This window comes from Athene cunicularia (genome assembly GCF_003259725.1).
Source record: "Athene cunicularia isolate RWA chromosome 5 unlocalized genomic scaffold, athCun1 chr5_part1, whole genome shotgun sequence".
In the NCBI taxonomy this organism is placed as follows: Eukaryota; Metazoa; Chordata; class Aves; order Strigiformes; family Strigidae; genus Athene; species Athene cunicularia.
In genome coordinates, this window is record NW_020799101.1 from 37,293,385 (window position 1) to 37,319,583 (window position 26,199).

Here is a 26,199-nt window from a genome sequence, read left to right on the forward strand (position 1 = left end):
GTCGCCGCTGGGGGCCGAGCCGGCCGGAGCCGCCGGGCAAGAGAGACATGGCTGAAAGCCTTTCCTGGGAGCTCGGTGTCTGCACGGGTTAAGGCGTGCGAGGCGAGGTGGAAAAGTTGCTGTTGAATTTCACTTTAAGGGACTGGACAGAAAGCAGCGAAATGGATGACTTCCACTCTATCTGCCTGCTGTCTCTGGCCATGCTGGTCGCCTGCTATGTGGCAGGAATTATCCCTTTGGCAGTTAATTTTTCCGAGGTAAGACAGCTTCGCCAAACTGTTCGTTGGTTGCTATGGGAGAAACTAGACGGAGGAATTCATGCTGTCCCCTTACCAGTACGGCAGTGCTGTTAGGGGTGGTGTAGCAACTTTAAAAGTTTTTTGAGGAAGTTGTGAATGCGATATTAATTTTAATTCAAAATCACAGTGTAATGTTATGCTTGTTCTACAGCGTGTATAAAAGTCATCTTTGAGCCAAGCGTCTTCGCTACAGATGAGGCGAAGTCTTAGCATGTAGTGGAAGGTCATGATAGGAGCTGGACGTGGTTATTCTTAGAAGCTTATGTCAAAAACTACTGAAGTCAGATTAACTGTTAGTACGTGTCTATGGGCTATCAAATTAGGGCTTTTAAAAGCAATTCCGAGAATGTTCTCAAAAAATTGGTTTGGTTCCCAATTTTGTTCACAGTCTGTGGTGCTGAAAATTAAGCTTTAGCTCTTTGATTACATTGCAGCTTCAAGCTACGTTACTGTCCCATGTAACTCAAGGCATTATTTTAGAAAAATATCTTGTATATAGTACTATATTGTTAAAGGAGAGAGAGGCTTTCATAGATTGAATTAATTCCCAAGCAATACAGGAGTTTAGAAGTAAATGTATGTAGGTGCTTCTACAAAACGATTATTGAGGTGAGGATGATTGTCACAGTCTCTTAAAGTCTCCTAATAACCTCTGATGCCCGACGGGTTTTTCTCTTTCCAAATGATTGTTGTATAGAGGTGTGGTGTAGTGAGACTTTAGTTGTTCTAACATAGTAAGAACTCTCTTATGAGGGGTTTCCCATTTCTGCTGGGAGCAGTGCTGGTTTTGGAAAGCAAAGTGCTGGAGGAGGTGTGACCTGTTCCTGCATCAGATCATAGAGCTGATTGCACCTGTCTTTTGGTCTTGTTGTTATCAGGAGGCTTTGGGATTAGTAGACCCTGAGCAACATGGAAAAGACTGTTCTTGTTGGAAATAGTACAATTCAGTAAATGGATCGAAACATGGCAATGTATTCTGAAGTCTTTACATAAACATTAGCATAGTCCTGTTTTGCCAGTGCTTTGTCTGATGCTTTGATGGACCTTCCTTTGTATGTCTTCAGTGCTGTCGCTTCCACTGTCTTGCTTTTCAAAACTCACTTTTGCTCTGAAGCTTATGAAGTATTTTATTGCAAATTTGCTGAGAACACTGCCTAGCACTCTAATACTGTATCTTTTTAAAATTTAATCTTGCATTTCCTAATATAGGTACGGATATTCACCTGTTGTCTCTGACTTTATATTCAGTGTTGTTTGAAGGTAGAGTTCTTGATCTGTGTTGATGTGGTTTGTTTATATATAGTTGAATCAGTGGGCTCCTAACAGCTATGGGAATACAGATATGTTGTAGATCCAAACCCAGCACTCTGCATAAGCAGTATTCACGTACTTATTAGCCTTTTGTGTCCACAGTATTTTACCAACAGTACACACATGCAAAATCAAATTTACTGTTGTATCTTAAACTCTCAAAAGTTCTTGACTCAGTTTACAATTGATGTAAATTAGATATTTTAAGGATCCACATGCTATTCTTGTTTAAAAGAGGAGCAGAATCTCTCTGCAAATTATGTGCAAATTCTAACTACTGGAATTGTTCTAGTTTGGAGTTAGAATTGGTTTGTTTTAAATGATTGCTTAGGGCTCTGCAACAGGGACAATTTCAAACTGAAATGACTGTTTGGACTGTGCATTCTAGTTTGCCAAAAGTTTTGCAGATGGCCTTGGTGAGGAAACATTTCTCCTCCCACTTAACCACTTATAGTGGTTAAGACAAAAATGAATGCTGTACATAATATACCCCAGATGCTGGAGAACAATAAAATTATTCATTAGTGTTAACACGTTCCTTCAGATGAGATTTCTGCCATGCAACCTATCAGTTGTGTTCTGATTTCATGCTAGTTTCTATTTTTTAAAATTAGATTTGGATATTCTTGATAGTATAAAACTCCAGCAAAGCCAGACATGATTAAACATTGGTGGTAAAAAGGTACAGACTGAACAGAGCTTCACTTTATTTCTCTGTGCAGATGTACCCTCTTGGCTTAATCCTAATTTACAGTACTCTGTTGGGCTAATTTTGGGTTGGAAACAACACTATACCCGTTCTTGAAGCTATCTCTTAAGTTGTAGTCTAAATGTAAAAAATAAATTGAGTTCTAGCAGTTTGAGTGTTGTGCTGGTATGACAGGCAGTATTGACTTGAATGAGACTGCATGCTGCTGAAAGTGAGTTTTTGATAGGTCCAGGTAAGAGTGTCAGTGCCATGCGGATTTAAACCAAATACTGAGCAGTGGAACACCTTGCTAATTTGAGGAATTTAAGATTTTTTGTCGTGTTTTTTAGCACTATTTATTGTATTGCTTTTGTTTTTAACAAGAGAGATGCAAGTGTTTTTGAAACTGAAATGGTTTCATTTCCTGGATAAAACTAGATTACTTTTGCTTCTCTGAGTAGGCTGCAGTTCTTAGATTGCAGTGGTTTGTACTGAAAAGGAGATGTAGACTTCTCTCGAAATAGTAACTTGTTAGCATATATTATTTTCATGGATCTTTAAAATTCACAGACGCCCAAATGAAAGCATGCAGTACTCTGTGTTTGCAGTTGTAATAAAACAGTGTTACTTCTGAAGCTTTTTCTCCCTGTGTGTATGTATGTAAAAGAGATGATAGTGCTGCAGTATAAAAATAAATCTTGTTTTTCCTTGTAAGATACTATATTTTTGCAAAACAACTTTGTGAACAGTGGGTGTTGAAGATTATCTGTTCGTTTAGATTGCCACTGTATAAAAAATTTACCAAGTAGAATTATTATATATGCCAGTATGCAGTGCATGTTTGTGGAAACTTTACAGGTGTTTTCATCTCTTCCATATTACTGTTTGAATTTCCCCCAGTAATGCTGTAATTGTTTCCTTATGGTCACATTTGGCTTGCTTTCATAAAAGTAGTTTTGCATCTCTCTAGGGCCTTCTATTTCTTCTGTGCAAGTGTTGCCAATTTCAGTGGTTAAACGACTTGTCATTACAGGGCCTGAAGGAGAATGGATGGCATAATAAGGATAGGCAACAAGTGGTTACCTTTAGTCAAACACTGACCTCTGTCTCCAGGTCCTCAGTAGTTAATGTTAGTATTTTGGTAGCACCCAGACATCTCATTGTGCACAGAGGATGATGATGGTTCTGCCGCAAAATGTATGCTGCATAGTTGTTACAAGGATCTAAACTCCCGTGGTTGCTACATGTGATAGAAGGCTCTTATGGAAACGATGAGAAGCAGCCTCTGCAAGTTGTCATATTTTTAGAGTCTATTAGATGTTTATATAATAGTATTTTTATTACATGGCTTTGACTTTAGCCTGTCAATGTTGTAGTCACAAGGAAGCAAAAAGTAATAGGTAAGCTGTTCTTATATTGGGAAAACAGAATTTAGTCAGTTTGTGAGGGGTGAGGGAGGAGCAATAAATATCCCTCTAAGCTTTTTGCCTAAAATTAGACTATAACTAGGAAGATTACTCTTACTAATAGTAGCAAGTACCTATAAACTCTTTATATGTGTGGTTTTTATCTTGTAGAAATTTTTCCTGAAAAATGAATGAAATTATTTTTCTTTAATATACTATAAAAAGCATAAGGTTTATATATTTTTGTTAAGGTTTAATTGCAGTTTTGCAATACTTAAATAGCAAATTAGTTTCAACCTGTCTTTGCAGAGGGGAAAGGAGATTGCCATGGTCTGTAATTACGTGGAAAGTGGCATATAATTTTTATATTGCCCTAAATGCCTTTACAGTCTTTAACTCATTTTAAAATGCTACTGGAAGGCTTAGAAATGGTTGTAAAAACAAATAGCACTGTTCTGCATTTATGTGTCTCCTAATCAGATTAAAAAGAAAAAAAGATTGTAATGAAATATATATTAGCACCATTACAGTTTGGTGCAGTTGCCTCATTTAAACTCTCATTTGAGTAAGTCCTCTTAAATTATTTTTTATAATTTCAGTTTTGGACCTATTTTGGGGATTCAGTCCCTTCTGCCATATTTTGTAGCTACCTGACCCTCTGGAAGTGCTGTGATACTGTAGTTCTAAAACTTTTTAAAAAATTTTGGTTTTATAATACATGGAACACATTATCAGATCTTTCAAGTACAAAAAAAGTATCTTAAAATTACTTTTTTATCCACAGTTTTATCTTTTTAAAGAAAGTCTGTTCTTCAATGATACCCTATTAAATAGAAGGCCATGAAAGCATGGTGGTATTAAGGACTTCATATTAAGCTTCTTCACAAGAGTGGCTGTTAGGTTTAGAGACTGTTCCGCTATCATGTAACAGTTTAACTTCATTTCTGCTGTGTCTCTGAACCTGTAGGTGAAAGTAGAGCTCCTGCTGATTTTTTTTCTGAGATCTTTTTTCTTTCTGTAGTCCTAAAATTTTTCTTAGACCTTTTCTGTTATATAAATATGGCTGACTTAGTAGTTTTCACTATTGGTATCTGTAGATACACTATCTGTATTTGTATCTGTAGATGCATTTACGTTATTGGTTCACTTATCTTTCTGGTTTTGCTTTGGTAATTTAGTTTTTCTTTTGTTGTTTAGGTTGAATTTTGGGGGGGAACAGGCAATTCATCTTGAGCTCTGTCATATCTAGCAGAGATTTTAGGGAACTTGCATGTTTAAGTGTGATTTCTAGTGGGAAAGATATATTTGAAAACAAACCCAGAATTGAGATAAAACAGTTGCAAACATGCTTCAAAATTTAGGCACTTTCAGTCTATCTTTGTCTTTGCAGGCTTTACAGTTTGAAGCCCTAGAGTATGAATTAGACCCCAATAATCATTAGTGCCAAATGTAGCAATTCTTGCTCTCTTCAAGTATGCTACATTTCGTTTCTTGTCTGATGTTAACAGTCAGAGGGGTCATCCTTAACTTTTGTTTCCTGATTCAGTTGACTACATTGGACACCGGATATGTTCACTTTTCAAAAAGTTAATAATTTGAAATACAGGGCTTTTCAACTGAGGCTGTTGAATAGAAATCAGAAACGGGTTTTGTGGATCATTTTCTTCCCCACCCCTTCCCTCTGCCTCAACCTCTGTTAACGAGGGAGAGTAAAGAAAGTATTTTCATTCTTAAAGATGATACTTGTTTTGTACTTGCTTGCAGGAGAGGCTAAAGCTGGTGACTGTTCTGGGTGCTGGGCTGCTGTGTGGAACTGCCTTGGCTGTCATTGTGCCAGAAGGAGTACATGCACTTTATGAAGACATTTTGGAGGGTAAGAACCAAACCCAGATGGCATTGTTCAAGATAATTTAGGTCATGGTGGCATGATATACTGGGGCTTGTTTCTAGGGATTTTAACATGAGACTGGTGGAAGGGTTTCACAGCAGCATGACCCAAAATTGGCATAGAACCACAAAACTGCCATAGGCATGATGTTGCATGTTTATGGTGATTTGACAGAGGGATGTGATCATGCTGTGGATCGATGGCTCTTGTAGAGTGATCCAGGTACTGTTATGTTCATGGAACCACAGACTTTTATGCCAGTTAATGTGTAGTGTTCCTTATTCTGGGGAGAGTTAAAGTTTAACTTTCACTTTCAAAGGAGGTGTAAGGATGCCTTTGGCAGAGAATGGAATTGTGGACTACTTGCAGTTGCTTTTTGTAGTTTAGATTGCTTCTTATTAAAGCAATGGCAGGAAGCGTTTTATAGGTTATACATACTTGCCCTTGTAAGAATTTCCTCCTTTGAAGCTGAAGCGTGTCTTGGAATTAAGTTACCTTAATATATTTGGCTGAAAATTGTGGCTCTATAGGGCTAATTCACAGAGTAGGAGGCATTTTTTTCTTGGGTGATGGCATCTGTTACATGCAGATATCTGCACGCACTTCCAAGTTCAGGTGTCCAGTTGTAGTCTGCTGTTGCTGGTGTTAAAAACCTCATAGCCTCTAATGAACAGCTCTAAGCTGACAGCGATTATGTGTCTTGTAGGGATGTGAGTGTGGAGCACGTCTTATACCCAAAAGTCTTAGTAAACCTCAGTTTGAGGTTATGACATTACTATAGTCAGGGCTCATTACCTCTGTTTGGAGCACACTTTAAATCTTGATTTAGCTTGGGGTCTTGTGCTATTACATTACCATTGAATGTATGAGATTTTTCCAGTATGCTCAGAATCAGAAATTTGCCTGAAGGTAAATGGCAACAACTTAGTGGTCACAGGAGAAAGGACGAGAAAGTTGAGGCTGTAGAGAACTTTGCAAGCGTCTGATGTACCGTTGTTGCTAATCTGGGATTGAGAGATAATTGTAATGCTCTGCTTTTCTTGTACTACTGTTTTTTTGTTGTTCCTACACCGTTTTAATTTCTCTTTAGTAATATGCTTTAATGTATCCTGTTTTAGTTTCCACTAAAATTAGGTTGTTCTGTTTAAAGTAAACAGAAGATAATGTATAAAATGAAGGAACCTCTGATTATGCTTTTATACTGTACTGTAATTTGTGCACTGTAATGTAGGATATCTCTAATGAGCTGTAGTTCTGGATTTGCTCTCCATTCAATTTTAATTCCAAGTAGACTACATTTTTCTTGTAATGATATGGGTGGCAGTAAATACAATTGCTGTGAACGTTTGGAGTTTTTTTCCCACTAAATGGAGCATACTGTTCATGTATGAAATCTATAGCCTGCTGTTTAGAGCTGTATGCTCTATAACTTAGTTTAGTATGTGGAGAAAAGGCACTTCTCATTATTGCAGTAGTAATATCAGAAGTCTTCACCTAGGGAAAAAGAACTTGTTCTGTGAATTAATTCAGACTCAATACAGTATCATGTCTAAAGCCAGTCTGTCTGTAAAGATATTTTTTGTATTGCAAAGAGGCAAAATTCATGGGTATTATAGATATAACTACAAAAAAAAATTTCTGTATTTCTAAAACAAATTTCTGTATTTTTCTTACAAAGGTAAGATATTCAAAGTTAAGCTTAGATTGTGAGAATTTAAAAGCTTTCAGTGCTTTTTTTAGTTTTTTGCAAATTCATCCATTTACATAATTAAACCTAGAAAGGTGCCTAAGGGAACATTGAGGTAAATTCATGTAACTGGGAGGAAAAAAAAAGTCTTTGTTTTCCCAGTTCCAAGTGTAATTTAACTCTGAGACTGGTTGCTTGTTATCAAAACAGGTGGTTGTCATTGATACAAAAGTGATTTACTTCTCTATTTTCCCACAGGCCACAGAATAAATAACTCATTTTTGACCTTATAGGCTGAGGGCAAATAGTGTATGATGATTCAGATTATTATGTGGTCATAAATTTATGCATGTGTGTAGTGAAATTTTGGCTTGATTATTACCAGCAAATAAAATTCCTTTGATGACTTCAGTCCTTTGTTTTAACTGGTGAAACTGGATAACCGCTGTCAGAAAGATTGCCCTGACCTACCCACTATGTTTTATGGCTTGAAATAATCTGAAGCAAAGTTAACTTTTTAATACAGATTGCAATAATCTTGTGTGGTCTAAAGTTATTTTCTTGATCAATCTTGTTCAGCAAAGATATGTTTGTTTCAAGGGCTCCCAAGCTTAATCTGATGTGCTTTGTCTGTAGTAGTGGTATTGTGCCAATGTTTTGTACAGTGAGATGGATGTACACTTGTGTTTCATCCAATATAATGTATGAGTACTCCAGCAAGAAGATGACTTGCTAAAGTCAAGTTTTTGCTGTTAATGTCTAAAACTTCTGAAGAGTAGTTGCCAACCAAAAGACCTCCCCAAAATGACAAGAGTTTTACTTTTGTCACTTAAGACACAGATGTTGGGAAAGCCCTAATGTATGCTGTGCTTAATTTTGTTTGTTTCCATTCTTTTTTAAATAAAGTTAAATGCATGAAAGTTGCACTGTTACTCTCCTTAAAAAAAAAATAAATTATCTAGAGTGACTTCAAAGATGCAAGGTTGAAACAAGATTATTAGTTCTCTTATGGTTAAATGTGATAAAAAGTAAATTAAAATCAGTAACATTCATAGAATCAGAGAATGGTTTGGGTTGGAAGGGACCTTAAAGACCATCCAGTTCCAACCCCCCTGCCATGGGCAGGGACACCTTCCACTGTCCCAGGTTGCTCAAAGCCCCGTCCAACCTGGCCTTGAACACTGCCAGGGAGGGGGCAGCCACAGCTTCTCTGGGCAGCCTGTGCCAGAGTCTCACCACCCTCACAGGGAAGAATTTCTTCCTTGTATCTAATCTAAATCTGCCCACTTTGAGTTTAAAGCCATCACCCCTCGTCCTATCACTACACATCTTTTTACAAAGTCCCTCCCCATCTTTTAAGTACTGGAAGGCTGCTATAGGGTCTCCCTGGAGCATTCTCTTCTCCAGGTGAACACCCCCAACTCTCTCAGTCTGTCCTCACAGGGGAGGTGCTCCAGCCCCCTGATCATCTTGGTGGCCTCCTCTGGACCTCCTCCAGCAGGTCCATGTCGTTTGTATGTTGGGGGCCCCAGAGCTGGACACAGCACTACAGGGGGGGGTCTCAGGAGAGCAGAATAGAGGGGGAGAATCACCTCCCTCAACCTGCTGGCCACACTTCTCTTGATGCAGCCCAGGACATGGTTGGCTTTCTGGTCTGTGAGCGCACATTGCTGGCTCAGAGTCAGTTTTCCATCCACTGATACCCCCCAGTCCTTCTCTTCAGGGCTGCTCTCAATCCACTCATCGCCCAGCCTGTATCCGTGCTTGCCATTGCCCCAACCCATGTGCAGGACCTTACACTTGGTCTGGTTGAACTTCATGAGGTTTGCACAGGCCACCTCTCCAGCCTGTCCAGGTCCCTCTGGATGGCCTATCCCTTCCCTTATGTGTTGACCACACCACACAGCTTGGTGTTGTCAGCAAACCTGCTGAGGGTGCACTTGATCCCACCGTCTGGTGACACAAAGATATTGAACAACACTGTTCCCAGTACTGACTCCTGAGGAACACCACTTGTTGCTGCTCTCCACTCGGACATTGAGCTGTTGATGACAACTCTTGCAGTGTGACCATCCAGCCAATTCCTTATTCACCAAGTGGTCCATTTGTCAAACCTATGTCTATCCAATTTAGAGACAAGGATGTTGTGTAGGACAGTGTCGAAAGCTTTGCACAGGTCCAGGTAGATGATGTCAGTTGCTCTTCTCTTATCCACCAGTGTTGTAACCTGTTGTAGAAGGCCACCAAATTCGTCAGACACAATTTACAGTTAGTGCAGCCACGTCACCAATCGCCTCCTTATTTTCCATCTCTGCTTTCTGAAAGTCATTGTAGTTAGACAATGTCACTGTTAGTAACCTATGAAATACTTGAAAATGTTTTTAAATCATGAACTGTGCACCAAATAAAGCATTTTATACCATGTAAGCCTAATTTAAAAACTGTCCAGCCATCTTCTTTCCCCTTCTTAGGTTTTAGGAGTCATTTGGAACTCACCTAATTTCAGTGTAGCTCAGTGAGACAAAGTAAATGTCTTTGGCAGGGCATGGAATTAAAGTTTTAATAGGGAAAGGAAATAAACCACACAACATTCAACCCCAGAGCTTGGACTTTGGGTTTGTAGAATGGTACTGACATTTGTAGGACAGTGTGCTGACTTAACTGTTGTTCTAGTCCATATCAATGGAGTGTATCAATGCTAACTTGTTTAACTAGAGACTGATGTTACTTTGAGATATAAAGTTGATCATCTTAAAGATTATGTTAGATCTCTTAGTGGTTGGAACCTATTTTATTTCTTCATCCTGTATTTTCTCATTTAAGATTATGACTTAACTGCTTGACAGTATCTCTGAATACTGACAGATCTGGCAACTTCATTTAAAAAAGGGATTTTCTGGCAATTCTTATCAACAAATTTCTATTTAAAATTCAGCATTTACAGTAGCCTGTCTTATCAAGGCTTAATGTTCTCTTTGCTTTTCCACACTGAAGTTGTGTGAGGGGAGGCCAACCAGGCAAATGTGTGTTTTCCTCAGAAAATGGTCTAAGAAGGATGTTAAATGAGGACTTCTGTGTATTGTCCAAGAAAGCATGAGGAATACTTTTGGCAAAGGAGGAGAAAAGGGACCATGCCATGTTTAGTCCCGTCTCCTAATCCATTTGCTTGCCTCCCACAGGGAAGCATCACCAAGCGAGCGAGATGCAGCATGTGATTGAGTCTGAGAAAGTAGCGGAAATCCCAGTTGTACATGAATATGGCCATGACCATTCCAGGTTGCATGCCTACATCGGTGTATCCCTTGTCCTCGGCTTTGTCTTCATGCTGTTGGTGGATCAGATAGGCAGCTCTCATGTGCACTCTACAGATGGTAAGTAAAGATTCACTTCAATTGCACTCACTTGCAATTTTTTTGAATGCTGTTGGGATTTAATTTGAGCAGTCATGTCCAGAGTTTCAGCAGGCATTTTAGAAACATAAAGCAAGGTCTGTGTGCAATGTTTGTGCTGGAAATCTATCCTGGAATTCAGCATAATTTGAGAGCTTGCTTTGCTAACATGAAATAACTGTGCAAGCATGAACAGTGTGGAGTGGAGGGTTACTTGACACTTGAGTTATTGTCTGTTTTACAGTATCACCCATAGGGGATTTCTTTGGCTTTCCAAAAAGCTTCAGGTTAGTCTTATCTTGTTTGTTTTCCTACTTAATTGTCATACATGTAGGTAAAATTTGCAACAAACAAGAAGTTATCTTAAATTACTAAATGTAAGCTCTGTTCCTTTACTGTAACTGCACAGCTGGGCTCACACACTAGTCTAGAGCCTCACTAGTGTGAGCTTAGTTCAAAGATTTCTCAACTTTATTGCAAGAGTCTCAAATGCCTACAGCTGCCATTGTTTCCTGCCTGTGGCTTCATGCTCAGACTGTAGCTTGAAATACACTAAAGCTGTTTTGTCATCTGACAAGGTATTTTATTGCCTTTGGCTGCTAATTTTCTCTCACATAAATTCCACCATCAGGGGAGATTGGTCCTCAGAAATTAAGGAATTGGTCTTGAAGGAAAAGTAAAACACACGCATACAAAGGAGAGGGGATGTGTTTTGGTTGGATCCTTGGCAGTTCATAGTGCATCTGTGCAAGTGCTTGGATGGGGTTAGTGTGGTGGGACAGATGGGAGGCCAGTGCAAGGGCTGTGTCACCTTTGTGCTCCTGGAGAAGCATAAATGGAGCCACAGCCATGGCTAGTTGTTTTCCAGAACTTTTCGAAGGAAACAGTGGCAGTGAGGATGACAAGGGGAATGCAGGTGAGCAACTGCTAGGTGAATCCTTGGTTTGTACAGGTTATGACCCTTTCCTATGTCTGATCAGAGCAAGTACCAGGAGAAAAGGGGGTATGATCTGTGTTAGATATACACTATAAAAAATAATACTAAGTAAAGTTTCATCTAGTCTGTACCTCTGTCACAGGAAATGTAGTAGTATTTTTGTGAAGTTTTTTGAAGCTACCAAAGAAAAACACTTTTTTCTCATTTGAACCAATGTCTGGTAGCTTTATTATCTCCCAAGTGGCTAGATTTTAGTTTGTCTAAACTAGACAGATTCTGTAGGCCAGAATGGAGGTATGAAATCAAATCTGACTCTATCTTTGAGTATGTTTAGTTCTGGTCAATCCAAAACAAATTTAAAGGAGAAGTTCTTTGTTAATATCTCCTCCTATCTGACATGCAACTTATGCAATTAATTGCTAAATAAGGTCCTCTTGATTCAGAAGATCCACCTGACTGAACAGAATACACTAGTTTTTGGCCAGCTCACTTCCCTGATCTGACTCACTGGGCAACTACATGGGTGCTTGGGCATGAAGAGAGAGACTGAAGGGTGGGAGGACAGGCAGGAGGAAAGGAACAGAACTGGACTTTCCATTTTGGTGGCTTCGCAGACTTATTAAAGTAGTTGTGTAAGTGTGCTTGCAGTCAGTTTACTGACCACTAACGTATTAAAGTAAGGGTTGTTCAACTGTTTGGAGTTAAGCAGTTGAATAAGATGTTTTTATACTGGTGTAGGATTTATCTGCCCTGTTCATTGCAGTGATTCTTTGTAACAGTTTTATTGTGGTGGATATTGTCCTTTGTGCTGTGTAATGAGGTGACCTGCAAATGTCCTCAGAGTAGTTGTCAAACAATTGCACTCAAAACACCTGATAGCAAGCAGCACTGACTGCATTTCACCTCTGGTGTATAAGGTTGGAGGAAACTCTTTGCAACTGCTGACATGACAAGTAGAATTTATTACTTACTAGGAATTGCCAGAGAATCAGTGCAACAGAGACTGCTTCAGACTGTCACCAGAATGAAAATGCCAACATTGAACCATGTGGGGAAAAATCATCCTGACTCTTGGAGCAGCTCTGGTTTCCGGGGATGCAAAACTAGCTTTCCTTCCCCTTAGTAGAATAGAACTTTTGGCTTCAGGATGTTAAAAACAACTGCTTCTGCCTGTATCAGTGATCCTGTAAATTGCAAAGAGTTGTCTGTGATTCTGTGCCTTGTTTGTTGGCAGAACTTCAGGTGATTTGAAGGTATCAGAGTATTGTACAGCAAATCTAATGCAGAAATACAAAAATTGGTAGTTTTGAATATAACTGCTTAAGCAGCTGGTAGATACGTGTGCAGTGATACTTACAATTTTTCTTCCAGCATAATATATGTATTTGCTCTTGTTATCCTAACTTTTCCTCATGACCGTTTCAGATCCAGAAGCTGCAAGATCGGGCAACTCCAAAATCACCACAACACTGGGACTAGTAGTCCATGCTGCAGGTAATGTGGGACCGATTGTTAGCACTTGACAGGGGCTTCTTTTGCTCTGTGGCTCTTGGGTTTTGTTTTTGAAGGTGGCTTTTTATACAAAAAAAACCCCAACAAACCAAGGTGGGGAGAACTAAGGATCTTCCCCAAAACTTACTGGGAAAACATACTCCAGTGCTCAGAATGTTCCATGGAGTTTTATTTGGAAAGAGTATTTTCACTTGTTTATTTTTCTTGTCTGAAAAGTTGTGGGACGTTCACTCTCTGCCTCTTCAATTCCTTTGCTGGCTGCTTTAGCTGCTAAATTTCAATACATGCTAACATGTTTGATAAGTAGTATGAAACACCTTTGGGTTTGCTTGTCAGTTGACCTGTGTTTTTAAAAATAATATTGGTTAAAAAAATATTGTGGAAAAAAGCACCTTTATAGGGTGGAGTGAAAAGATCTGACTGAAGCACATTTGGGCTGGATTTCAAAGACTGAGGAAGTTACGCATGTGTGGCAGTCATCCTGTGTTCATGGTGTAATTCTTCGCTATATGTGTGTAGTATAAATATGATGCTTTTTAATCTCTCCTGCTGAAGGTTATTGTCTAGGTAGGTCATAAGATGTTGATCAAAAGATATTTTTTCACTAAATGAAATGTCTGTATCTTAAATATAGTATCCATTTCCTATTTCATTTAGACAATATATTTATGTTAAATGGTAAAAAAATAGTATTTACAGTAGTATTTATATCTGAAAATTCATTTAAACGGTAGCAATTAAAATTCTTGTAATGCTAGAATCTGAAGCAGATTTTTAATATTTTGACAAGAAGCCATTTCTACTACAGAAGACTAAAATAACTAAACTTGTTACCTGGTTTTAATTTGTCACAATGTGTCAATACTGAATAGATTCTCAGTATGTTTTTTGTAGTCTTGGAAATACAAGACAGCTCCTGTTGAGGGTTGATTATCCTGAAATTGTGGCTTTACAAACAAAAGGAAGTGAATCATGTGTGGGGTTGGTATTGTTAATGGCATTTTGAGTAACAGGACTTCTAAAATCAACATGATTTGTACTGTCAAGCCATTGAGGGGTTGGGAAAGCTGAAACTGATGTGGAGCAATAATCTGTGAATTTGCACTCCTGTTTCAGCTGATGGTGTTGCATTGGGTGCAGCAGCTTCTACTTCTCAGACTAGTGTCCAGTTGATAGTGTTTGTTGCGATTATGTTGCACAAGGTAAGTCATCCGAAAAAACCCTTATTTGTTCTTTAAAAGACTATTAAAGCATACAGAAATTACTAAAGTCCTTAAGTTTCTTTAGTGGTGTAATATGGAAATGTGTAATGCCCTTGAAATGACAGGTTAGTAGTACAGCTTCAAGGATGCTTAGTTTATGGCTATTGCCAAGCAAAACTTGCTTTTATTATCTGTAATGTTCAAATTAACTGACTTGTGAAATGGTACAATTTTAGAAGGAGAAAATTTCTCCTATGAAAGATTATCAAGAAATACTTGGTATGGAAAGAGAAATGTTCTACTCTGGTGTCTTTTTTTATTTTTCTAGGCTTCTGATCCTGATTGATGCTTTTGTCTTTCTCATCTTTTTTTCTTCACCCATGGTTTCCTTCTAGGCTTAAAAAAAATTTCTGTGTATAAAAATTGCTCAATATATTTTAGTTTGTCTTATCTCAAAAATGTCAGGGTGGACTGCTATTGTCTGTGAGCAAAAATATAGTAAATTCCATGAGTAGTAGGACAGCAATGCCTTGTGGATAAGAAATTGAATGCCAGCAGAGGGAGAAGGAAGTATTTGTTTACTTCCCAGTGGGAACAGAAATGAAACTGAATGATGAACTACTCAAAAGAGCTCTTAAGTCTTTGTTCATGTGGAGGCTGACAGTTATCTATCTTTGGGAGTTTTTCCCCCCTCTACATTAACTGTAGAATTTTTCTGCTGTAGATAAACTGTCCATCTAAAGATATGTAGTTATATCAGGATGGAAAAAGAAAATACATGAGTTAATGGAGACTTAGGGGTTATAGCAATGACTCAAGTCCGATTGAACGTCTTAATATTTATAGTGACTACAGAAATATGTGAACTCTGATAGCCAGAACAGGAGTTTTCATTAGGTACTGTTAATAAGGTAGGACAGTTTACAGAATTCTATTGATTTGGATTAACTGCAACATGCTTGTGCTCTCCCTGAATTTCTTCCAATTCGGTGCATTTCAATGTACTAAGTTGTATTTCAACTTTATCTGAGATTTCGGGGGATTTTAGAAGGTATTGTATTACCAATGAATATTGGTTTTGCAGGCACCAGCTGCCTTTGGCCTGGTTTCCTTCCTGATGCACGCTGGGCTGGAACGGAATCGAATTAGAAAACACTTGCTGGTCTTTGCGTTAGCAGCACCTGTTATGTCAATGGTGACATACTTAGGGCTAAGCAAGGTAGGTCTGTGATTTGTTCTCCCCAAAACGTAGTTTAGTGGTGGAGTTTGGGGAAATGAATATCATATAAGTTTCATAGAACATAATTCCAAACTGCTTAAAATTTAGCAGAATGGAGAGAAAAAGGTAGCAATGTGAAAGTGTGAAACAAAAAGTAACCCATGCTTTCCATCAGAGCCAGTGATACTACTCCTCTAGAGAGTTTTATATAGCTTTTTTTAGAAGGCTGATTTCTGTCTTCTCCTTTCTGCCGCTCCCTGCTGAGAACAATTTACTCATATAACAGGTTTTATCTGATGACTATATAACTGAGTAATTTTCAGTGTTGCTGCATGTATTATTATTTTAATATTCAGGTAGAAAATAATCTTTGCTGGTTTCTCCTGCCATCCCAGAATTGGCCCTGTATGTTCAGAGTCTTTTTCATTTTGTGTCAGAAGTTGAATCCTCAGCTAAAACAGCCTTTTTGCTTCTCATACTCCTTAAAGCATAGTCTTGTCTTGGCTCTGTATTACAAATGGCCCGTGAAATGGGCCACTGCACGTGAGTGTATCATCTCTGTCCAAATTAAATGTTTTTGCTTCTAGCATTTCCTGCGGCACTCCTGTGTTTCCAACTGCCTTGGGCCATGCTGGCGACACACTATGGTGGTGTGTTGTAAAGAATCTGACACATGATCTCATGAAACTCAAGGCATGAGAAGAAAGATTAAGTAAATCATCAGGATTAATCCCTTTACTTGCTGGAAAAGAGTTATATTTGATATTGCAGTACAGGAGGCAGCAGAAAGGGTTGGGTTTGTAAATAGAAATAAGAATGCTGTCTGAGCATTCTTTTGGTGTAGGCTTACTGAGAGTTGGTTTTGCATTTTGCACTTCAGGACGAACAGAGAATTGATAAGGCATAAGGGCTGTCACAGTGGTTGCATAGTTCTAGAGCAGAAGGTGTATCCTCCACTCTTGGGAGAAGTAACCAGAGAACTAACATCACACTTGAGTTGGAAATTATTCAAGAAGCATTTTGAAACTGATATGTGTGGGTTTGCATTTCATGACATTTAATGATGTGTAGATCTTGATCCTGGTGTGAATGTGAAGAGATGCTCAGTTTTGATCCAGAAGATGCATTTCTTTATGAAGTTTGCATGAAAATTCTGGAAAAGTTTTGGGTGTTTACTCATTACATACAAATGTGATATTAAAGGAATGGTGACTTGGGACTTAAATCTAGCAAATCTTGCACTGACCAGCAGGGGACCAGATATTTAAAGCCAACTTGAACAATTTGTGTAGAAAAAGGAGGTTAATCTTGAGCATCCTTCCTAAAAATTTGTGGCTTTTCAGTCTGAACTTTTTCCAAAGCACACTTGTCATTTTGACATTTTATATGTTGCTATGAGATGTGCTTCTGCACAGGCAGTGACTTTCTTCTTTTGTAAAGCTTCCTAGAAGTCTGAAGTTAACTACGATGAGGCGCATCTTTTTGCCCCCCCCCCCCCATCAACTTTAGAATGCCAGTTGCTACACTTAAGGTGAAAGACACAAACCAACTCATTAAACCACTGTCATTGTGAGAGAACAAGAGTTGATAGAAGTTCTCCTGTGTCTGGAACTTACAGAATTTTTTTATTATTGGTTGAAGAACGTCTGCTTATCCTAATTTTTTCTACTCTTTCTGTTTTTCCATTTCAGAGCAGCAAAGAAGCCCTTTCAGAAGTCAATGCCACCGGAGTTGCTATGTTGTTTTCTGCTGGGACTTTTCTTTATGTTGCTACAGTTCACGTTCTCCCGGAAGTAGGAGGAATTGCTCATAGCCATAAACCTGAATCAACTGGAGGAAAAGGACTCAGTCGTCTGGAGGTGGCAGCCCTCGTATTAGGATGCCTTATTCCTCTAGTTTTGTCCATTGGACACCATCACTAAATGCTCGAATTTCACTGGTCTCCTCCTCGATCTGACATGAGCAGTAAATGTTGGCTGCTCCCTTTATCATTGTCTCTTACCATCATCCATCCCATCCACTTTATGGAGTTCAGAGGGAACCTTGATTGCAAAATGAGGAATACTGGCAAAGTTTTTAGTGTAGCAAAATGTACTTTGGCAGCCGGACATAAATTCTATGTAACTTTCTTTTCTGAAGACATTTGCTATTTTAATTGTTACTTCTGGCCCTATTCTCAGGGAAGATGGAATTTGGAGTTTAAGAAAGGTGAGCAGGGAAGAACATAGTGACTCATCACAAAATTGCAATCACCAAAGTATCCTGCAATTCAGTTTTCACAGCTGAGAATAAAAACAAAGGATGGCTGCCTTCTGAGAGGTTGAAGTCTTACTAATGAAGAAGGGGGCTCTCCCCCATTGGTTCTCTGTTGTCCTGACAACGCGACTGGTCCTTGTGATGTTTGTCACTAATTGTATTGCAGAAATGGGCTGCATTTGGAACTCTGGATAACACTGCTATTGTCACAGAAGTGTCACTGATAGGAAAGAAATTATGCAGACAGCATAGGATTAGAGTACAAAATGAGCTGGTTAAGAAAGTGCAAATGAATTTTGCAGTGTATTCCATTATTTACGACAAGGGATGGAAGCAAGGAGAATAGTGTTTTGATTATTCATGCAATTGTGAATAAATTTTTAAAAGGCAGTATTTCTTGGGAGATGGTCTTCTGCGAAGTCAGTAAAGTATAGGCACCAAAACTGTTACCAGGAATTAGGTATTGGGTACTGTGATTACACTACTGCTACTGTCGAGAGAGATACCCATAGTGTCCTTCGAAATTGAGCTGTTCTGGGCTCTGAGGAGTAGAAATCTAATGGAGACAGCTGTTGAGGGACTAGAAAACTTCACTAGCTCATTTTCAGAAGTCTGAACTGCTGAAATCTAGGGGTGTATGGCTTTTTAAAAACTAAATAAAAGGTATTAAGGCTAACAAGACGTTTAGTTACATATTTATACTGCAGATAGAATTCGAAGTGTTTCTAAAGCAGTTCTGAACAAAATAACCCAACAAACAAAAACCCAAACTGGTGGGTTCCCAGTGGACCTGTTGGACATTTTTGCTTTTCCCTTGGGAATTGTGCATTCACCTCTTACTGATAAACATTAGTTTTGGTGAATCTGCTAGAGGATTTATTGCTAACTGCTGATGCCTCTCACTGCAGAAGAGTGATAAAAGATCTCTCCCTTTCCAAGGCACAGCCTTCTCTTGTCAGGAACCATTTCTCTTATGCAAAATATATTATACTCTAATAACTGTAGTGCATTTGAAAAGTAATAAATGTTTGACATGCACAGACTCAAGATAAAATTACTTCTTTAGGGGAAAACTTTTTAATACCGTACCCTTTTTAAGCTATACTCCATCTGCACTTTTTAAAGATAACATTGCCAAATAAATTTTTCTTTTGATTTTTTTTTTTTGTTCAAAATGTATTTTCAAGGCTTGAAATATCTTCTTAACTGAAGTGCTTCTTGTTTCCATTTGAATGAGTGTCTCTGTTTTTCATGTGATTTATTACTTATACTACCCAGGCCATTGTGCTGCAATTCTTTACATTTTTGTCTTTGTCCTGTTTGTCTACTAGCTCAGCAATGGGTATGGTCTGGTTCTTGGACTAGTGATTGCTTTGTCTGTTGGCTTGGCAACAGTACAGGGGTATCACAGGATTGAACCTAGTAGTGATCCCCAGGATTGCATGTTTATTTTTGTGTTTTACTATATAAAATCAATGCAAACTTGTTAGAAATCATATATTTCTGCAAGACAGTATTTCCAGATAGAATTAATGTATCATGCCTGAACAAGCATTTCTGACACTGGACCTTCAAAAGTGAATTCTGTTCTGAAAAGCCACTGCAAAATTAGTGATGTGGATGAAATCTTCTCCTGTACATTTTTAAACTTTTTTTTAAAACATGCATATGCAAACTAATAAGTTACCTGTTTAAAATGTTTGATGGTACAGGTTACTGACACATGCAAATGATACACAGGGATGTTTACACCAGAGCTCCCAGTGTTCTTCCTGATTTCTACCTAATTATCTTCTTTGATAATGTCACTATTTTACCTTGCTTAATCTTTCCACATAACTCTTTCCAAAAGCTGGAGAGTTTGCAAGATTTGCAGTGGAAGCAGGAGATAGCTTCATGCAGCACCAGATGCTTACATTTTGTAAAACAATAAGGTTTTTTTCTTTAAACTGTCATCTGGCACTTGCACGGCACCTCACCAGTTAAACTGACATCCTGACTGTGTTCCACTTCAGCCTCATTTTGTGTGTAACAATAGCAAGGGTTTAGGGAGATACTGAGGTAAGGTCCCATTTCCAGCTTTTGTTCCAGTGTTGGAGCGTGTGGGCAGTACCTTCTTATATGGATTGATGTGTACTGATGGCAATGTGGCAGCCAGCCTTTGCACTGCTGACATAACTTCTGGCATATTAGTCATAGGAGGTGCCACTGCTCAGAGGTCTTGTTGTCTTTTTTTTTCCATCATACCAGGCTTCCAGTTTCTGGGGCAGCCACCAGAAATGTTAATACTTGGTTTAATGATTCATGAACTGTAGAAGCCAAGTTATAGCAGCAGGTGAGGGATTTTAAATGGAAACATTGGCAACTTAAAATTGGCACAAAATTTCTCATAACACGTACTTTTCACTTTGGCACTTGGTTAAGTGATAGAAGACTTCTGTGTTTTTTTGGTATTTTTTTCCTACCCATTTTGAAGCAGCAACAGCATTTTCTTTTGTCTGTCTCTGTTATCTGTGGTGAACTATTATTTTTAATTCTGTAGCTGAATCTACAGTAACTAAGGAAGCTTTTGGTTATGTGATAAGGAGAATGTAAAATTTCAAGTGATCAAACCTTTCCAAATTGTTAGTTCTATGGGGAGGATTATTTTCTTGAAGCAGAGTATTTTAATGAGTTAAATAAAATGGACCATTTTATCATAGCCCTTTTTTTTTTTTACCTATCTCCCCATCTGTCACAGTAAATCCAAGCACTGCATGTAGTCAGGGCCATCTGGCATCATTTTCTACTCCTCAGGGGACCGTGGTGCAAACAAATTCCTCTTATTCTCCCTGTAATAGCCATCTCTGCCTGTGTTTTCTACTGTGAGGTAGGTGGCATCAGGTCTAGCAGGTAACTCCAGTCATGTCTCCCCTTTCCTTCTGTAAATCCCTCTAGGAAATCTGTAATCTTCTTATCAGATGTTTTTTTCGAGTTAATGATTTCTTAATTGGTGATAGGAATTGGACTAAAGCTATTTCCATTGATCCCAGTGTGTTCAGGTGCTTTACCTACTGTTCCAATTCTTTTGTTGTTCCTTATGTAAAGAGGGGAAATATTTCTTTTACAGCAGCTGATGACAGATGCAGAAGCTGCATTGACATTTAACTTAAGTGAGGATGGCAGAGCTGTCACACCAAGATGGGAATTTTTGATAGTTGTGGCATGTCAGATGGCCAGGTGTTAAACACAGAAACCTGCTGTTGACTTTCAAAGAACCATTTCCAGGTGAATTGTTTAAAAGGCTAATGTTACCCAGGAGACCCAGGAAAATTACTATGTTTGTTCAGGAACTCTTTTTAGTTCAGAGCCTTTCAGGAGCTTTTGACAGTAGCAGATGTGTCCACGTGGTATCAGCTCTATGCAGAATAAGAGAGAGATGCTATGGAATAAATGTTGCTGCTGCTCCCTTCCCGTTCTGTGCTGGGACTTGGGAAGAAGAGGAGGGAAGTGTATTTGTATTATTCTGGGGGTGGAAGAAGGAGGAGTAGTTGCGTTACGGTGAAAAAGTTTATGATGAATTTCAGACTCTTTATGATTAATTTCAGAGTCCTGTTCACCTCAAACTTATTTTATTTTTTTTTTCCCTTACTGTCCTTTTATTACATCTATTAGCAGCCTTGGCTTTCCGGGGAAAAACATTGCGTGGTCATTGCTGTTTACCTGACTCCATGTACGGGACTGTAATTTTAATGTCTCTTTTTCCAGACCATTTGTACACAAAATCATTCCATGAATGGCTGCCTTATAATTTTTCCACTTTAATTGTGAATGGTTAAAATAATGTTGCTGTTTTCAATTTGTTTTATTATATTAAATTTTTACTAGGTGCAGTGCTTCAGAGTTGGCTTGTCATTTACTGCATGGGGTTTTGTGACAGCTCCGACAAAGAGAAATGACAGTCTTAAAAATGGGATGCAAGCTGTGCAGACAGTACATTTTATTTTTGTATAAGTGTGTTTGCTGCTTTTCTTCATAATGTCTGAGCACCTCATGCAAACGTGAAGTGTGAAACTGCTTGTTGGGAGGCAGTCTAGCAGGTTGGTTTGGACAAGCGTATGATTGGGTTTAGAGGTATAAATACAGAAATGATTTGACATCTCTGCTTGAGAGGCATTTGACAACTGTCTCCCACTGTGTTTAGGAGTTGGCATTGCCCTGAAGCTATCTCTTCCCCCACCCCCAGGGGAATCTCTGAAGCTTACAAGGCAGAGACCTTTGGGGGCCATAAGGAGGTGATTGGCTCAAGATGGCTCCAGGCCACACTTAAAAGGCTGAAGGGCATGTTGGGGCTAAAGAAAACGGCACAGGATTGAATGAAAGCAATCTTGTCAGCCCCAAACCCAAAATGCAAACACCGAGTCCCTCCGTTCTTTTTGGAGACTTTGTGATAAAGTAGCCTTTCCCATATATATGTGCTTCTGTGTGATTTAGAATAAAAGTCAATCTTAAACATGCATGCAAAGATGTGAAGAAAACTCTATCCTGCTTTTGTTTCTGTGTTAAGGGGAAAACTGGTGGTGAAATCTCTCTTCTATGTGTTCTGTGGGTTGGTGGGTTGTTTTTTTTCCTCCCATCTTCTTCCTGTTTTCAGGCACTGAGTCACAGCTCAGCTTTCCTTGTGACTGCCCCATGATGCTACTGCTTACCTGTTCATAGCTCTTCAGTTTAGCTCTCAGGGTTCACTATCAACAGGTTTCCTGGAAGGCAGTTTACCTTCTTCCTGCAGGGTACAATCAAATGAAAGCCTACATTTAAGCCATAACTACACAAGGTTTTAATGCTAGTCATGGCAGTCCTTGTAACTGAGAATGGATTGTGTTCTTGCTGTGAAAAAAAATTACCTTTACAGGCTTCTGAACTTCTCTGGAAGGGTTTTATTTGCCTCTGACATAATTTTGAGTTGCAAACAATAGTTGGAAATTAAATTTTAGCAGTGGTCTCTGAGACGCCCAGGCAGGGGATATGAGGAGAGCTTTGAAAATTAATTTTGTCTTATCTGAACAAAACTTTCCAGGACAGTCTTTTTAAAAAAACTTTTCTTCCTATAGGAAACTATGCCATATTTTTAGGGTTTAAAGGTTTTATTCAAGACTGTAAAAAAAATCCAATCAGTTGCTCATTGTATACTGTGATTGTAGAAGGGGCAAACTTTCCATATAAAATATCAATATTTTTTTTTAAAGATGCAACTTTAAAAAGAACAGCCACAATTAAACAACTCTGAAAATGTTGCTTTACCAAATTTGGTTGGGACTGGATTTAACATTTTAAAACACATGTAGGGCACAAGTAAATTAATAAATTGAAGGGGCAAATGTGAAAAAACAGAAAGGTGCTTGCCTCTTGTGAAAGCATGTCCTGTTGTGTGTCTGCTGTTAGGGGTTTGTAAAAGAAAGTTAGTACCACTGCAGCATCTTATGCTTACTGCCAGGATTTAGGGAAAGGATGAGAATGGGAATTGGGATCCTTGAAAGAACTAGGAAGTTGACTGCCTATCACAAGGCAGTCCCTAAGGAAAGACCTGTGTAGGCTTGTCAGATCTGTAGGTAGATCTGTGGCATTTGCAAATAAGTGGTCTGAAACTGTCACAAAGTGCAGCCCAGAGCTCCAATTGTAGCGTGGTGGAGGCTGGGAGGGGACCTCTGGAACCATCTGATCCAACAACCCCGCTGCTGAGACTGCCTGGACACAGGCAGCTTTTGCAGATCTTTAGGGAGGGTGACTCCACAACTTCCCTGGGCAACCTGTTTCAGTGCTCAGTAACACATTAAAAAAGTGCTCTTGTGTTTGTGTGTGCCCACTGCCTCTTGTCCTGTCAGTGGGAGGCACTAAACAGAGCCTGCTTCAGCCTCTTTGCACCCTCTTTTCAGGTATTTGTGTATATTGATGAGAACCCTCCTATAGCTGCCAACTTGACATATTTCATATTCTTGCTCTTCATACTCTCCAGCTGCCCTGTAAGCAGGATTGGGTTTCAGACTTAATTTTCAGAAAAGAGAAAGGGGAATGATGCTGTTATAGGATGGGTGATGTGTGCATTTCCAAACCATGCATCCATTTAAGAGGTACCATTGATGGGTATTATAAGCAATTCTTATTTTTTAAAAAATGATTTATGTTTTTCTTCTGCAGTTGTTATCTACAGACTTATCTAAGATCCTGTCACTTTAACAGTGAGTTTTTTAGCTATTTCACTTAGGCCATAAGCAATCTTCTCAGCTATTTGCTTGATTTTGATTTTTCTGATAGTTCATAGGACTTGTGTGGTTAGGGAAAAGTGTAATCTCTTTATACAGGTTTAATCACCGGAGAGTATGATTCATATAAAGTCAGTAGGAGAACTGAAACAAATGACATTGTTGCTATTATAGCTAGTACAGGCAGATGCAAGGCAGTAAGGAGTGGAAGCCGGATAGGCTCTTGTTTTTTCAGCAAGTAAAATTCAGTTTTATTAATGAAGCATTATGCATTATGAAAGAGCTCAAACAAATGAATTCATTACAATCCTTGATTAGGACTAAACTGTGATATATGAAAGCTTTGCTTGTGTTTTGCTTCATTTCTATCTTTGTTCCCCAAGACTCCCTAACTGTTTCCTTAGGCCTCTTTGTTTAGGTAAGATTAAGACTCTCATTAGGCTTCCTACGTAAATCACTGATAACCGAGACTCAAGACCTTCAATGGACACTTGGACAGTTCCTGGAATGTGCAAACTAAGATAGGAGGGACTCAAACAAAAGGATACAGAGACCCTGTAATGAGGAGGATGATTTGTGCTGATTGAGGAAGAAGACACCTGGGCTTTACTTCACAGCGCATGCTCTGGAAAGGTCAACCAGCAAACACTGTGAGGAAGACTGCTTACTTCTTCCCTCGACCACGGAAGACCCCCAACAGAACTTAGGACACATGCTCAAAGGGTGTCAATTTATGTAAATGGATTCTGAGAACTCCTTATGATAAGACATCCCTTCCCAGGAAATCTAATGAATATGTATGATTTTTATGGATGTAAACCGATGTCCCTTACTAACTTGGGGGAGCCCTTATGGTGGAGAATCCCCAGGGACCCCAGTGCTGCTACTAAAGAATACCTGCTTAACAGTAACAAACTTTACTGTTGAGTCAGTTTCTTTGTTTCAGTTGGTGACCCAGATGAGACCCTCTCTGCCTGGCTACAGGACCCATTGAGATTGGACTCTCTTGGGGCTTTCTCCAGAGAGACTCCTCTCCTCAATTGGATTGCTGAGGGGACAGACAAGGGCCATGAATCTAAAGGTATTCTTTAAAATTTCTTTTGGGAAAGTAGCAGTTCGGAGGTATTGGTTGTACAGAAGCTTAACAGTTACTGAAATTTGGTTTTGGTTTTGGAAGTGGTTCCTTTGATAGCTGCCCATCAGTTGTTACTGTTTTAATGCAGGGTTGGCATATGCAGGACTGCTAGTGTCTGAATACAGATAACATTTGGTAACTTTGTGGTGTGAGTGCCTCTGTCTCCTCAGAATTTGTAGAGTGAATAGAAGTTTGGTAAAATACTTGTTTGCATTTGGTAACTTTATAAGCTATAAGGTCACCTGAAAAGTGAACAGATTTAAGATTTCAAAGTTTAACAGCTATTGACTTGCTTTGTATCTTGAATTTGCATGATTGTGTGTATGAGCGAGATGTGCAAATAAGTATGAAGCAAGTGTGGAGTCTGGATCTGTGGTTCTGTTATCCCACGAGGGACACAGCCAGAGAAGGACGAAGTGATTGATAAAAAACTGTTTTGATCTTAATATGTAATTTGGAATGAATTTGGGAATCCGAGGAGTGTCTGTTACACCCAGAAAATGACTGTAAACCCTTATATATTTTAGAATGTTAGTGGTGAAGAAAAGCTGTGTGTCGAGTTTGAGCAGGATATTGACTGCCCCAAGTTTCAGCTCTGGACTCCCTGGGGAAACCGACAATGCTCTTCATATGTGGTAAAAGTGGTTTGTCGTTGGAGGAATAGAAATCAGACATGGGAGGTAAACAAAGTGGACTTTTTCTTTAAAATTCCTCCAACAGGATGCATTTTGAAACACTGGAAGGATATAGGAGGGTCCCCAGATTGTGTAACTAATAGAAAGATTCTAATAAAGTATTGTAATCAATGGTGGCCATTGTATAAGTTAGAAGATGGTGAAAAATGGCCCGGAGATGGTACTTAAAATATGATACTTTGCTGCAATTGATATTATTCCTACGATGAGAGGAAAAGTGGGATGAGGTGATGTATGCAGATGGGTTTTTCACTTTCAGAAACCATCCTGAGCAGCAGGAGTGTGGCATTAACTTAGCCCCTCAGGATCCTCTTGTATTGACACTAGAGAAAGAAC

General features: G+C 38.9%; 1 protein-coding gene across 2 annotated transcripts; it reads left to right on the forward strand.

Annotated features, from left to right (window-relative positions):
* The first annotated feature begins 6 nt into the window (after window positions 1-6).
* SLC39A9 (solute carrier family 39 member 9) lies at window positions 7-23,034 on the forward strand. Of its 2 annotated transcripts, XR_003398490.1 has the most exons (8): window positions 7-257; window positions 5,469-5,577; window positions 10,459-10,650; window positions 13,031-13,099; window positions 14,234-14,319; window positions 15,404-15,538; window positions 17,230-17,746; window positions 20,904-23,034. XR_003398490.1 is itself a non-coding variant. In XM_026849473.1 (7 exons), exons 1-7 carry the CDS (start codon window positions 162-164, stop codon window positions 17,458-17,460), a joined length of 918 nt encoding a protein of 305 aa, XP_026705274.1. In that variant the 5' UTR covers window positions 7-161; the 3' UTR covers window positions 17,461-23,034. The 2 variants fall into 2 exon arrangements, 1 of the variants encoding a protein (XP_026705274.1); XM_026849473.1 differs by having other exon boundaries at window positions 17,230-23,034.
* The last annotated feature ends 3,165 nt before the right edge of the window (window positions 23,035-26,199 follow it).